Raw genomic sequence first — 15,986 nt, forward strand, 5'->3', positions numbered from 1 at the left:
CCGGTGACCACCCGGCGGCTGCTTTCGGTTCCGCGCCTTATAAGGCCTGACAGGAGGGTCACGTGCGCCCCGGGCCGCCCGCCGGGAGCAGGGGCGGCGAAGGGGTGGGGGGCGGGGAGGGAAAGGGGAGGGAGCCGGGGCGGGGAAGGCGGAGGGGCGGACTCGGCGGCCGTGGGAGGCGGCGGCGGCGGCGGCGGGGCGCAGCGCTCGGAGCCGCGGAAGGGCGCGGGATCGCGGCGGCGGCGGCGGCGGAGGAGGAGGAAGGCACCGGTCCGGGGGCGGGAGCGCGCGGCGCGGCGGAAGCCGGAGACGGCGGGAGGGCCGGTGGCTTCCCCGGGCGGCGGCCGAGCAGGACCGCGGCGAGGGAAGCGCATCCACGGCCCGGGCGGCGGGGGCCCGAGTCCGCGCGCCCGGGCGGCTGGCCGGCGCGATGGAGCCGCAGCACGTGCGCCCCGCGCCCGGCGCCCGCAGCCCGGCCTGGGAGGAACCGGTGGGTACTGCGCCCGCGCCCACCCCTCCCGCTTCGCGACTCCCCCGCGGCCGATCCGGGTTCCGCTCAGGAAATGGCCCGGGATGAAGTCCCAGCTGCCTTCCACCCGCGCTGCTCCTCGCGCGCCGCCCGGAGCGCCTTTGTCCGGCGGCCCGGGGCTCTCCCGGAGGGCCGCGGGCGGACCGTGCCCGTGCTTGGACGACTTCACCGCTCCGCGCTTCATTTTCCAGCGGGAGGAGCAGGGCGCGGGCTGGGGGGCCCGGGAAGCCCAGGGTGGCCAGGCAGCCCGTGGGGATCGGAGGAGACCCCGGCGCCCCCCGCGCGGCCACCGCGTCCTTAAAGTCACCTGGGCGCGCAGGTTCCTGGGGACCGGCGCGGGGGGCGCCCGATCTCGGCGGAAAGCTCGCCCCGAGGCAGTCGCCTTTCCCCGGGCCAAAGGGCTTGGAGAGGGGATGGAGCGGGAAGTTAACTTCGCCTTCGCCTGGCATTTGGCTGCACGCAACGCGGAGCTTGGATGGATTTTAGGGCCGAGAGTCGTGGGTCTGTACTGTGCTGGTGTGAGCGCATCTCGGGAGTTCGGAGTGAAGGGGGGGCTTTCGATTTGTTCCCACAAACTCCTTCAACTTCCTTATTCCTACTCAAAATCAGAACCACTTCAGATGCTTCAGGGACTGTCCCCAGGAATCCCTTGTCAGTCCGAACTCTGTAACTCTGGGTGGCTTCCGTTTTCCCTGGTCTCCACTTTGGGCGCGCGGTGCGGTGCCCTGCGCTGCTGTCCCGGTGGCTGCTCTGCCTAGGGGAAATTCTGGAGCCCCTCCGAGAATCCGTCGGAAAGGTCTGGTCTTGCGTCTGTTCGGTTGGGAGTGTTTGGGCGCTGTTTACCTGTTGAGAATGTTTAGGGTGGGCGCCAGGGCTGGTTCGCCTTTTTCTTTTTCACAGTACCAGCTACTTTGCCCAGGGAGCTTTCCTCTGCCTCCTATTTCCTGACCTTTCAGAGGTGTCCTGATCCGATCCATCTGTATCTGCAGCTGTCTTTGCTTTTGCCGATTTGAACGCATTGTTAGTTCCCCCAGCTGCTCGAATTTCTTCTATTGTGGCTATCACTGAGGATTAAATTATTCGTGAAGTTAGAAAACAAAACCGTAATCCAGTCTTGAAGTTTAATCAAAGGTGATTGAGAACTACATTCAGTGATGTTTTTGTGACTGGTTTGTTGCTTGCTACCTTCCCAACTTGAAGTCCTTTAAACTTGTATCCTTGAAGGCAGCACCAGTTACAATGAAAAGAATATAGTTCGGTGAGTTTTCCTTCAGAGCTGATGCTGAAATGATTTGGTGTCTTGGAAAATAGAGAAAACACTGTTTCTCCAAAGTGACAAGAACTAAAGTGCTCATTAACTTTTCACAAAATATATCTGATAACAATCTCCCCACCAAGGCCTAACAGAAATGTGTGAATGAATTGTGACATTTTACCCAGCAGCGGAACACTTCTGAAAAATGGCATTTATTTTCTTCCAACACCAGAGGCCTTTTTCACTTCACAGAGCCTTTGCCCAACACCTACTATACACCAGCTTTGCCGGACACAGCAGCTACCAGATGGATGCAGAGCGTAGATTCCAAGCTAAACAAAACACTGAGTTTCGTGTGTGTTAATGGTTTGCCTTCAGGTAGTCCAACAAATCCTTTTATTTATTTATTTTAAAAATCATTTCATTGGGGGCTTGTACAATTCTCATCACAGTCCATCCATCCATCCATCCATTGTGTTAAGCACATTTGTACATTTGTTGCTTTCTACTTGAGCCCTTGGTATCAGCTCCTCATTTTTCCCCCCTCCCTCATGAACCCTTGATAATTTATTATTATTTTATCATATCTTACACTGATGCCTCCCTTCACTCACTTTTCTGTTGTCCCAACAAATCATTAATTTTTTCCCAATAAGTCATTTTGCAGAGGTTTCAGATATGCAGCGTAAAATGATACTGCAGACAAGTAATCGCAAAGAACTGATTTTTGAGACTCTGGAAACTGCCTGTCAGACCAAGTCTGGGCTGAGGATTGCTCAAGAGACTTGTATTTCAGTTCCTGAGAAACACAAATAATCTATAGTACTGACAAAATATAAACAAAAGGATGGATACATTAGGGTTTACATATTAGATATTTTGAATGAAGGGAAGAGAAATGTAGTGATTGGCTTAAACTTAAATAGGTTTTGAAGGGACCCAGAATTGGTCAGAATCAGGACTCCTTTGGCCCTTTTGGGATCATTGATCACTTTGAGAATTAAAGGACTACCTCCTTTCCCACCAATGCACCTATTACCATATGTATGATTTCAAGAATTCACAAGGAATCCCGTTGGGAAGTTAAAATGCTTGGCTGGAGCACAGTCTATGACTTAAAAAAAAAAAGCAGCAAAAACAAACCACTGCCATCAAGTTGATTCTAGCTCAGAGTGATGCTAGATGGTTTCTGCTGCTTTTTATATTTTTTATAGAAGCAGACCACCTCGTTTTTCTCCAAGAGAGAGGCTGGTGGGTTGGTACCACTGACTTTTCTATTAGCCATCCAATACTTACTAGACAGTTTCACCAGGGCTTCTATGGGTTCAAGAATTAATACCTGCTGTGCCTGGAACTCTACTGGGTTGTTACTTAATATCTGCTTTCCGAATTAATATATGGCAATTTTAACACTCTCATAAAATTACACTCATTTATCTCTGTGAAAAGGAATAATTAGAATGGACAGGGCAGTGTTCACGTGGCACGCATCTTTGTATTATCCCTTATGGTTTATAGCAGCGTGCACATGACAATTGACTCTCCTCACTCGGATGGGAGCTGAAACATGCTGGTAGGATTCTACATGGAACCGCTGAGACAGAAGAGTAAAGGTGCTCTTAGAACTTGATGGTGACATGTAGTATGGAGAATAGTACCCCTTTCCTGAAATGTAACCATGTCTGGAACTGAGAGGCAGTTGCTGAGCTACCTGATATTCTTTGTGTGTGGAAAACAAATGGAATTGCTAAGTCAGGCAGTCGCAGCCATCTAGTCAGTTCTAACTCAGTGATCCTACAGGATAGGGTAGAACTGCCCTTGTGAGTTTCCAAGACTGAAATTCTTTACAAAGTAGAAAGTCTTATCTTTCTGCTGAAAAGCAGCTGGCGGTTTGAATCGCAGACTTTGCTGTTAGCTGCCCAACATGTGACCACTAAGCTCTTTAGACCCATTTAGTTAAGTGGGGAGATTTAAATAAACTTGGGTTAATGTAATAAGTTGCTAACTGAAGGTTGGCGGTTCAAGTCCACTCAAAGTCTCAAGTCCACCCACGGGTGCCACAGAAGAGAGGCTTGGTGATGTGTTGAGAAAGTGAGCCATGGAAAACCTTATGGAGCACAATCCAACCGAGACCCACGTGGCATGTCGTGACTTGAAGTAAAGCCAATGGCAAGAGGTGTTTGAGCCTTGTTGTTAACCCTGGTTAGGCGCTGGACCTGGAGATGTGAAGTTATTTTAATGCTAGCTTTGGTTCTGAATCACATCAGAGGGAGGACAAGCGTGACTTCAGTTTCCTATCACTTGGGCCCCTTGGTGGTGGGCCTAAGGAGGCAGAAAGATATTTAGCTAAACTTCTCTAGGGCTGCTTTGGGTCAGCATTGACTCAATGGCAGTGAGGTTTTTGGTTTTCTTTACTCGTAATGTTACAGAAATGGATAGTTAGAATTCTGCCAAGAATTAAAACATACCAGAGTGTTTAGAAAGTAGGTCTTAGACAGTGGAGGGATGCTAACGTACCTTTTACTTAATGATTTTATCCCCAGATATTTTTATGCTAGTTAGTACTGATGAAATGATTCAGAACGAGTGGCTATTTAGGAAGGAAAGCATTGCAAGGGAAAACTGAAGCAATAGAAAGCCAGGCCTGTGGTTGGTACCTCCTGAGGACCCCACTGAGAACTGCTCCCTAAGGGTTTCTTGGCTGTAATCTTTATGGCCTGGATCCCCAGGCCTTGCCTCAAAGGTGCTGCTGGTTGGCATCTCGTTGCTAACCTTGTGGTTGCAAACCAGCGTCATAGCTACAGGATGGAACGTTTTTGCATTAGGTGCAAGAGTGACCATACCTTTGTGCCCTTGATATGATTCATCTCAAGATGTTTTTCACGGAACATGTGGAGAGTCCTACATGGAAAATTTTACATAAGCAAGTACTGTAATATGGAAATCGCTTTAAAGGTGTCTTGAAAACGGTCTCTCATGGGCTGCTCTTGTCCAACCTGTAGTGTTCTTCGGATGTCTGATCTCTATTGAATAAGGGAATGTGTCCTAGAGCATAAGTATTTTTAAAAAGTCATTGGGCGATCATACAACTCATCACAATCCATCCTTCCATCCATTGTGTCAAGCACATTTGTACAAATGTTGCCGTCATCATTTTCAAAGCATTTTCTACTTGAGCCCTTGTTATGAGCTCATTTTCCCCTCCCTCATGAGCCCTTGATAGTTTATAAATTATTTTTTCATATCTTGCACTGTCCGATGTATCCCTTTACCCCCTTGTCTGTTGCCCATCCCCCTGGAAGGGGGTTATAGATAGGTCATTGTGATTGGTTCCCCTTTTCTTCCCTCACCTTCCCTTTCCCCTCCTGTTATGGCTACTGTCAATATTGGTCCTGAGTAGTTTATCTGTCCAGGATTCCCTGTTTTTTCCATCTCTTTTCTGTACCCATGTACATACTCTGGTCTAGCCAGATTTGTAAGGTAGAATCAGGGTCATAATAGTGGGGGGGCAGGGAATGAAGCATTAAGGAACCAGAGGAAAGCTGTGTTTCATCGGTGCTATACTGCACCCGACTGGCCCGTCTTCTCCCTGAGACCCTTTTGTTAAGGGGGTGCCCAGTTGCTTACAGATTGGCTTTGGGCCTCTACCCTGCACTACCGCCCTCCTCCGCATTATGAGTTTTTGCTCTGGGTCTTCTATGCCTGATACCAGATCCCATCAACACCTCAAGAACACGAGCATTTTAAATGCCTCCTGTAGAACTTCAGGCATACAATATAGAATTGAACAAGTGTGTTCTGAGGTATGGCATCACTAAGTGCAGAGTTCTACATAAGAGCTATTCAGAGTTCGGTACCTCTATAGATAACAATAGTTCCCTAATATTCATAAGGTTGGTATCATTGTAAGATATTCTGTAACTTAAATGTTTAATAGTGTTTATACAATTTTTAATGGAATAGGAGACCCTGCTAAGTAGAAAATGAATTTAATGGCAACACAACCTATTTCCATTTTATCTTGAATGCACTGTTTACGTGACTTGTGTTCAAGTTATTAATAGTGTGCTTAGGGTGCACTATGTTCCAAACAAGCATTTCGAGGTAACAGTAAGAAAGGAAATAGGTGAGACCCATGAAGAAATTATGTGGAATTTTGAATACCAAGTGAGGGCAAATGCCAAAGAAATCTTTTCAGTTGAATCTTGGTATGTGTCACATAGTTGAAGTTTGTTTCATGGTCCGTTTCAGCTAAATTAAAATGGGTGAAAATATGGCTATTATATTTTCTTAAGGAAGTGAAACACATTGTAGGTCTACAGTATACAAGTTGAGTATTTATTCTGGAAGCTTGTAATTGACAGATAAGAAGTTGGTAGATAAGATATTTGAAATAGGGATTCCGGGAAAGGGCCCCTTCTTGCAAGGAAGGCACTTGAAAAGGGATTTTCCATGAGCTGTCTCTTGTGGGAATTGAGGTGAGGATTTATTCTTCAACTCCCTAACTTCCTACATGGTATTTTTATTCTGAGCATTCTGTATGCTAGGGAAATTCTAAGGTAGGGTGCCTTTTTTTTTCTTTAGTAAGTGCAGGCTAAGACCAGCTCTGCTTGCAAAGTCACATCCAAGTTTTAGAACTTGTTACAGGGCCTTCTGAAATGCGGGCTGGCTGGGAGATTAAAGCCTTAGGAAGTAATGGGTACCTTGACGCTGCTGCTGTAATAAAACAGTCCAGCTCCTGTATATGAAACGGTTTTAAAGTATTTTAAAGCAATCAGCATTTACATAAAAAAGAGACACATATTTGGTCCTCTGATTAAGAGAGTAAAGTAGGTATGGGCATCAAATAGTGATCAAATATGCAAGCCTACAGTGACTAGACACCTAGGATGTGAGATGGACTGCTGTTTGCTGTTGTTCGGTGCTGCCCATTCAGTACCGGCTCATATAGGACCCTACGTACAACAGGGCAGAACAGTGCCTGCTCCAGGGCCATCCTCACATTTGTTCTGAGCCAATCCATGCAGCCACTGTGTCAGTCCGTTCAGTTGAGCGTCTTCCTCTTTCTATTGCCCCTCTACTAAGCGTGATGTCCTTTTGTAGGCATGAGTCTCTCCAGAGAAGGCTATTAATGAGGTTATCAGAGGCGAATTGCTTCTTCCAAATCTGGAAGCTCTGCTGAAAGCCATTCACTTTGGGTGACCCTCTTGGTGTTTGAAATAGCCAGTGTCTTTTAACTTCCATCACCGCAGCAATATGCAACCCCCCACAATACAAATGGACAGTCAAGGGGTCAGAGACTAGCTTTTGTTATATAGAACGATCCAGGGTAAAAAATAGAGTAGGAATCATGCGATTTTGACTTTGGTCCCAGACGTTTCAACCTCAGTTTCCATTAAAACAAGAGGGCTGACCTGGGTTTATTCTTTTAACAGGCCCTTAACCACGTGACATTGTTCACAGGGGGTCTGCATGTGGATTCTTATTGGGCTTCTAACCCCCAGGCCAGCAGTTTGAAACTAACAGAAAGATGAGGCTTTCAACTCCCATAAAGAATTAGGTTAGGAAACCCACAGGGGCAGTTCTGTTCTGCCCTCTAGGGTCACTATGTGTCGGAGGAATTGACTAGATGGCAGTGAGTTGGGCATTTTTTAAGTACTTGGTTGCTATCAGCAAGGTGGGCGTTTTAAACCCACCAGCCACTTCTGTGACCATTTGCTTCCGAGATTTATAGTCTCGGAAACCCTGTGAGGTGGGGTTTTGTCCCATATGATCGCTCTGAGTCTGAATCCACTTTAATGGCAGTGGGTTTGGCTTTGGTGGTCAGCACTGTCAAACCATTGAAGTTGTAACTAGACAGGCCATTATCAAATGACTGTTTTTCTCTTACAGAATTCCCTCCACAGCAATGTCCTCATGGTAGGTACAGTCACAGCATCTGCAGAGCCACAAGGGATCTTCATGTTCATTTTGCCCAACTCTTTCTTAAGGAGCCCTGGTGGTTCCAAGTTGGGCAGTGATTTGCATGGTTGGCAGTTTGAAACTCCCAGCTGCTCCTCCCATAGGGTTACAGTCGTGGACACCCACAGGGGGGTTGCTATGAGTCAACATTAACTTGAAGGCAGTGCTTTGTTTTGGTTCTTCCTTAAGGATCCCTGGTGGCAGAGTGGTTTTGTGCTGGTTTGTCAACTTCAAAGCCACCATCTTCTCATGGAGAAAGCAGGGCTTTCTATGCCTGTAGAGTTAAGTCCTGGAAACTCATGGGGGCTGGGGACAGTTCCACCCTGTCCTATGGTCAATTTGAGGTGATGACAGTGACTTGAGTGGGCTTCCTAAAGAGAGTAACTTATGCTGCAGAAACAGCTCCTAGAATGTAATATTACCCAGCAACTATCCCGATTATTCAAACGAAACAGACACTTCAGTGAATTTTGTCTGCATCGTGGACTACAGTATTGAGATTGTGGCTTCTTCAAGTCTCTTGGACTGTTAGGTCTGACATGGCAATTACATTCTGTTGAGAGGACTGCAACTGAAAGAAAAAAATAAAACCTCAAACATGATAGGATCTGAATTTGGAAGGCCTGTGAAAGTCAAAATTGAATGAGTAAGGAACCTGGGCACTGAAGGCATGAATCTGCCAAAGAGATTGAATGCTTTACTGAAGTGGAGATGGCCACAGTCTAGTTGGGGCTTTCTGGCTTATTTTAAAATACAGTCCTCTGGAGAACAAGAGGAATGTTATTTCGGAATCATTTCTCCCAGCTTCCCACACCTGCTAGGGTTCTCTGCTGCCCAGAGAGCGAGCACTCACAGCCAGCTGGAGGACTGCTACCCCCAGATGCCAAGTAACCAGCTGGCCAGGGACCAGCAGTGAGGGGGCGGGGGGGGGGGGCTGTAGTAAGTGGGTCCATTTCCTCCTGCTCCAGTCCGAGTTCCAGAGTGGCTCTTCTAGAACTTGAACTGGTTGGGTGCTCCTGTATTGGTGTTCGCACGATACGAACGCATCGTTTTCTCCCAGGCAGGTTTGGTTAGCGCTTCAGTTTAGGCATTTAGTTTGCATTTTGTCCTCTTGGGCTGCGTGTACGCTTTTGTTTCTGCTCGCTCTCCACGCCCTTCCCAGTTTCCTGTTAGCCAAAGGGATCGCTCTTTCCGAACGAAAAGTTTTCAGAGCGGAGTCGAACCAGCTTGAAAATGCTCTTCTCTTCCGTTCGCTCTGGATGGGGGTGGGCCAGGCACTAAACGCCCCGCTGCAGACCAGCTGAAAGGACCAGTCCGAAGGCAGAGGCGGGAGAGGTACGGCCCTGGAAGTGGGGGCTGGGGGTCGGTGAGCCTGTCCGAGGACAGAAGGGTCCTTGATTCCGGAGCACGGGCGCAGAGAGGACTTGCACTCGCGAGTCTGTGTGCCCAGTTGAAGGGGTGCGCCTGCGGGAATCTCCAGGAAACTGGGCTCCCTTCATCCTGCGGCCCCAATCCCAGGGAAGGGGACTCGCCACTGCCAGGGTCGGCCATGGGGCTGCCCCGGTGTTTTCCTGCCAGGCCCCTCCCTCCCATCCATCCTGGAGAACCCCCATCCTGGGAGTGGGTGTCCTGGGACCCTGCGGTCTCTCTCAGCCTCCATACCCTCGCTGGTCGCAGTCCGGCCCAGGAACCCAGAAACAGCCATCCCGAGACGGGGACCCCGGGGTCCCAAGCCAGGGCAGACGGCATCCCCTCGGCGCCGCCGCTCCAGGCCCGCCTGGGCGGAGGGAGCTCGGCGGGTGCTTCCGGGAGGCGGCTGGTCCCCCGCGACCCTTCCCCCCGGGGGGCGGCTGCGGGAGCGGAAGATGATGGCGGCGGGGCGCCAGGCTCCGGGCTGGGCTCGGGCAGGGCCCACCCGCTGACCCCCGTCGCCGCCCCCGTCGGGCGGTGCTGTGTCCCCGCAGGAGTCGGAGAGGATGGCCGGGGCCGGCGGCCAGCACCACGCTCCGGGCGCCGCGGGAGGAGTCGCTGCCGCTGGGGCTGGCGCCGCGGTCGCCTCGGCCGCTGCCTCGGTGGGGCCCGGAGAGGATTCGTCCGACAGCGAGGCGGAGCAGGAGGGGCCGCAGAAACTGATCCGCAAAGTGTCCACCTCGGGCCAGCTGCGCACCAAGGTGAGGCGGGCCTGGGCGGCGCGGGGGAGGCGACCCCGCGGGGCGGCGGAGGGAGGGCGCCGGAGGCCCCGGGAGCGCGCTCACGACCCGGGCGAACGAGGGGCTGGTGGGGCGGGGCCGGGGAGGGGCGGGGCCGGCGCGGGGCGGGGCGGGGCCCGCCTGGCGGGGGCGGGGCTTCGGCCGCTGGCCTCCGGGTGGGTTCCCTGGGCGCTAGGCTGGCAGAGGCCGAGCAGGGAGCCCGCGGCGCGGCGCGGCGGGAGTGTGGGAAAACGCCGAAGCCCTGTTGCGAGTTCCCACTTAAGCAAACAAAAAGCCAAAAACAACCCTAGTGTCGTCCAGTCAAATTCCCACTGAATAGCGAGCGACCCGCTAGGACAGATCCAAGGATCCCCTCGGGCTCTCCAGGCGAGCACCCTTCAGGAAGTCGGCTGCCACGTGTGCAGCGGGTGGATCGGAACCCCTCACGTTTGGCTTAGCCGCGGACCCCAGCCCCCCGCGGGTGTGACTGGCTGGGCGCTCAGGGAAGGCCCACGGAGTGAGCTGTGAGGAGTGACCCCTGGGGCCAGCAGTGGGTGGGGGGGAGGCTGAAACTGTGGGGCTAGGTCATCAGTCAATGATGAACATCGCCCCAGAGGACCAGCTGGCCTGGCTTTCTGCTGTAGATTTCCACAAGCGCCTCGAACACGTCTTATGAACACATCCGCATTGTAAGGATGACAAGTAATCTTTTCGACCTGTGAGGTTCAATTTAGGCAGGAACGAGCTGTGCATGGACCAAGCTCAGGGCCAACAAGTCAACATAGGCAAAGGCTTACCCCAAAACACGTGCATTCTTGTTTTCTTAATAATTTTAAAGTCTTCCTAAGGGACGCCAATTAACAGTGGGGAGTACTGATGTGGAGTTTGAATAAGTCACCAATATTATCATTCGACCTTTGTGTTCCCTTTAAAAATAAATGTGCAAAACTAAGCTCATTATTTATGTGAAGTTAAGTTTCCTAAGATCCGTGGACGTATTTTTTAAAGTAGAACTTTTATTGTATGTGTGTGGGGCTTATTTAGGATATCCTAAAAGGTTACCACAAGTCAGGATCAGTAAACAATTTGGATACAGTTCTAGCAACACCTCTCGGGAGCCCATAGCTGAGTCTCTCTCCAGCCCTTAGCCTCTCAGTCACACGGTGCCTTGGTCTCTGCCTCTGTTGATGGGCAAATCATCCTGTTGCTGTATCACACAGTCTTATGGTGCCCATGCTGCTCCTCTGTTCAGCCTCATGACTCTGTGCCTGAGCTTCTGGTGCCTCCACTATTTGCCCCTGCCCCACTGGTGACTCCTGTGGTTTGGCTGTGAGCCCTAGATGGCTCTTACACGCAGAGAGGAATGGTCCATTGTGTAGTTTTCCAGTTTTGTGGAGCTAAATGTATATTTAGATTAAAGCTAAACAAAGTAGGGATTTTTCTAAGTGACTTTAACATTTGGATTTTTAAAAAAATAATGAGGTTTATATAAGTTATATTAAGAATAAGCAAAATTGCAGCATAGTTTTGGATGGTTTATATGGAACCCCTGAGTGGTGCAAATGGTCAGGTGTTCAACTACTAATTGAAAGATGGGCCCCTCAACACTCCCCCCTCCCCCCACCCAGAGGCACCTCAGAAGAAAGCTTAAAGCTGCTGATAACCTTGTGGAGTGACAGTGTACTCTGAAATACCTGAAGTCCAAACCAAGCTATACTCACTGCCATTGAGTCACTTCTGACTCAAAGCGACACTATAGGACAGGGCAGAGCTGCCTATGTGGGCTTCCGAGTGCCCATGTGTACATAGCAAACTCTGTCTGGTGCTGCGCCATCCCCCAATTGTTGTTATGTTTGAGCCCAGTGTCGCAGCCAGTGTCAAACCATCTTATCAAGATTGATAAGCCTTCCTCTTTTTTGCTGCCCAGACTCTACCACGCTTGATTTCCTCCTTCAGGGGCCGGTCCCTGTCAACATGTCCAAAGCATGTGAGACAGAGTCTCCGCCTTCGTTGCCTCTCAGGGACATTTTGACTGCGCTTCTTCCAAGGCAGACTTGTTTGTTCTTTTGGCGTCCATGGTGCTTTCACTGTTCCCCACCGGCACCATGATTCATGTGCTTTTTCCTTATTTAATATCCAGTTTTCTCACACGTATGAGACAATTGAAAATACCGTGACTTCAGCCAGGCCCACCTTAGTCCTCAAAGTAACATCTTGCTCTTCAGCACTTTCAAGAGGTCTGCCTTGTGCAACAGATTTACCCAGTGCACTGTGTCCTGTGTCTCAGAGGACTGCTAGGAGCATTGATTGTGGGTCCAACCAAGAGGAGTCCTTGACGTTGACATTGAGATGGTTCTAACTTGAATTGAGCAAAGGAGCACAACAAATTTGTTAGGACTAGTAAAATTTCTTGGTTTCATGAACTCTGCTACCTGAGATTATACTTTCTTATTTTGCTAGTATCTATAGTTTTGAGATAAAGCACGATAATCAAGACTGAGTGTTAAATTCAAAGGGCACATTTTGGGGGGTTAATTTTCTGTTTAACTTCTTGATAAAATTGTTTAGCATGAAGGTGAGTCAAAAAAGTATGCTGCTGGGGTTGCCGTTCATACCTGCGTGTATTCCCCGCAAAACATGCTTGAACTTGTCTCTCTGATGAGTGAAAGCCTGCAGACAAGGTCTCTCAGTAACACGTGTGTCTTAGAATTACTTTCCATCACAACAATACAGCTGTTTAGTCTTTGAGGGTAGCAGTGGTATGCTACAAGGTTTCAGAATTTCGTTGGAAAACCATACCCCATCTTCCCTATGTCCCCAATCTTGTCCCTTGAGCCTTCCTTTTGTCCCCCAAACCCAAAGAACATGGAAAAGGAGCCTAGTTTGAATACCCTGAGGATGCGGAGACTACCATTTTGGCTTTTGATATAGTGTAAATTGAAGAGTTTACAATCATTGGGGGAAGGCCGAGAGCGATGGAAACACTTTCTGGAGACCTCCACAGACGTCGAAGTCGAAGAGGACCTGGTGAAAAACAACTTTCCAGTTTTGATATTTTTGTTTAATAATAACATTTCTGTTATTTCAGAACCATACTTTTTTTTTTTTACCTGCCTTGGCATGTGGACACAATTATTAAAACACAGGGAGTACTGATTGTAGTGTCTTTAAAAATCCATAGTTTCACGGGCTCAGTTTAGGCTCGGAGTTGAAAGAAGGCCACTAACTTAAGTAATTACTGTATTTGAAGGGCATGTGTTAGAAATACTGATTAGTGTTCTAAGTAACCAAACACCTTGAGTAAATTGTGGCATTTGAAAAAGTGCCAAGATTTTTTTTTGTAGTTGAAAAAATAATGCATGTCTACAAGAAAATATTCAGATAACAGGAGAAAATATGTCGTGAAGGGAGGTTAGACATTGAAAAATCATTTCCTTTCATTCATTGTTAACTTTATTGGTATTTCCAGAAAATAGTCTGTGCATGAGTGCATATACGTATGTAGATATCGATTTCTGAAATAAAAACCTCATGGGAATGTTCTGTGTACACTCATCTGTGTGTGGTTTGTTCGGAGAGAGAACGTGGCAATTGCTTACTTATGGCGCGTATACCTCTAATTCATTAAAAAAAGAAAGAAAGGCAGAATGTGACAGACATTCTATTTGGGGCCCATGGTGGCGCTGTCGGGTACGCATTGGGCTGCAACATCAAGGTTGGTGGCTCGATTCCCCAGCTGCTCCTCGAGAGAAAGGTGATGCCATCTGCTCACGCAGAGATTTACAGCCTCGGAAACCCTGTTTGGGGCCTCTCTGCGTGGGCATCGCCTCCACGGCAGTGGGTCCGGTTGGTTGGGTTACATTAGATTGTGCCATGGGAAGTTGCTTGGTCATTAGGTGGAGATGGGTTGGATATGGGTGATTTCATGTGGTTGAGCCGAACATGGTTTGTGTCATCATTTAATTAACTAGTCCTTCCTCGCTCTCTGCCCCTGCCCCTCCTCTGTGGATAAGACTTTTTTTAATGAGTTGTATTGGCAAATAAGTCACATAGGCAATTTAATCGTTCAGCCGTATTAGTGCAGTCACCACCACAGTCAATTTCAGGACATTTTCTTCTTGTACTCAGTGTTGCTAGTTCCCTGTTTCTCCCCAGCCAGGTCCCTAGCTAATTATTATTATTACCTACTCTAGATTTAATATACAGACGTATCTACCCTTGTTTTAATATACAGAAAATCAAAAATGCAAACAGGGAGCTAACAACAAAACCAACAACAATATCAGAACAAAACAGAAAAACCTCTCTCAAAAAGAAAGCAGAAAACATAAAAACCTGAAGCATCTTTAAAATGGTCAAATGATAAGGTGTTCCATTTTGACCTAACCACATCTGCCATCATCGACTTTACGGTGCTCCCTGTCTGACAGCGAGGCCATTTGCACCCCTCCGCTCGGCTCAGAGGGGATTCAGTGGGGACCCTGAAATGGACTTTGGGTTTCCACTGTCATCCATAGCTGGGTGTTCACAATTTAAGTTCTGATACTGTTCCTCCGAATTTGGGTGGTTCTATTTGCAGCCCTTGGGTTACAGAGGCTGGTGTACTTCTAATCTGTGGACTTACTGTAGTTGATCCTTTTAACTGCCGATTTCTCGGTTAGCAGCCCAATGCACCTAGCCCACTGTGCCACCAAGCTCACTGCCATCAAGTCAATTCTTGATCAATGGGACCCTAGAGGATACAGTAGAACTACTGCAGTGTAGAACTGCCTCTTTGGGTTTCCTAGACTTTAAATCTTTATGTGAGTAGACAGCCTCACCTTTGTCTTGCTGAGTAGCTGGTTGGGTTTGAACCTTGAGGTTACTAGCAGGTCAGTGCATAGCCTACCCCATCACAGGGGTTTATATACATATATTAAAAAGTGTTTTATATACGCAAGGGGGGGAAAATTACATACATGAAGTGGTACTAATGTGGAAAAGCCTCAAGAGAGCTGTCCTGTGACTTCCTCCTTACCTCCTTCCCTCTTCTTCCTGTGTCTCTGCCATTAACAGGTGGATTTTGCACTCAGACTTAATTGTTGAGGACAGTTTCTTAGTAGGCACAGAGAAGGAGAAAATTTTGAATGCTATTATTATCAACTCAGCAGTTTCATTTGGAACATGGACGAGGATGACCTTGTGTGTTGCGTGTTGGCTCATGGAGGGCTGCGGCCTCTCATTTGACAGGGAATGGAAGACTAAGATTATGTCACCGGCGTTGGGCCAACGATCATATGCCAAGCAAATAGGAAACATCTCCAATGACCTTTTCTGCTATTGAGTCATCACCTTAGCAATAACCTCTAATTAGGTTTATGGTGTTCTCAAAGTTCAAGACTATTAACAAGTCTCTGAATTTAGGTTAAACATACCTGAACAGTGGAAAACTCTTCAAACTTTTATCTGGATTAAGGCATCTCTTTCCTACTGCCATTGAGTCGATTGCAACTCACAGGGACCCTATAGAGGTCTTCTGAGGCTTGTAAATCTTTATGGGAGCAGACAGACTAATTTTTCTCCCTTGGAGTGGCTGATGGATTTGAACTGCTGACCTTGTGGTTAGCAGTCCATTGCTATCAGATAGCTCTACCAAGGCTTCTTAGGTATCTTTTAACTTTTATTTAAATCATTTTATTGGGGGTTCGTACAACTTATCACAATCCATCCATCCATCCATCCATTGTGTCAAGCACTTAGGTATCTCCTTTCAGTCTGGGTCAAAAAGAATAATGACTACATTCTTACATTCCTCAGTTAGTATGTTGTTTTTACTTTAACATGGAATATGATAAACACAATCCTGTACCTTGCTTGGAAATAGAAAGTTGTATTTTTCATTGCTTCATGAGATGTGGTTATGAAAGCAGAATGGAATAATTCACTATGAGCCCTAGGCAGAGGAAGGCAGAGAAGAATTGGTCAGCATTTTTCAAAGTAGATGATCATCCATTATTGAGTTATGGATGAGAAAATATTATTTAAAACTGTTAACCCAGTTCTGGTAGAAACG

At 48.1% G+C, this 15,986-nt stretch overlaps 1 protein-coding gene across 3 annotated transcripts in view; it reads left to right on the forward strand.

Annotated features, from left to right (window-relative positions):
• The first annotated feature begins 320 nt into the window (after positions 1–320).
• Positions 321–15,986, forward strand: part of DGKH (diacylglycerol kinase eta) — a 227,940-nt gene continuing 212,274 nt past the window's right edge. For 2 of the 3 annotated variants that reach the window (XM_075563022.1, XM_075563024.1), the window contains exons 1-2: positions 321–490; positions 9,710–9,916. In XM_075563022.1, the coding sequence (XP_075419137.1) occupies positions 431–490; positions 9,710–9,916 (267 nt within the window). In that variant the 5' untranslated portion in view covers positions 321–430. Of the gene's footprint in view, positions 491–8,771; positions 9,081–9,709; positions 9,917–15,986 lie in introns of those variants that run through there. The other variant, XM_075563023.1, reaches the window with a different exon arrangement.

Source organism: Tenrec ecaudatus, chromosome 11 (assembly GCF_050624435.1).
Source record: "Tenrec ecaudatus isolate mTenEca1 chromosome 11, mTenEca1.hap1, whole genome shotgun sequence".
NCBI lineage: Eukaryota > Metazoa > Chordata > Mammalia > Afrosoricida > Tenrecidae > Tenrec > Tenrec ecaudatus.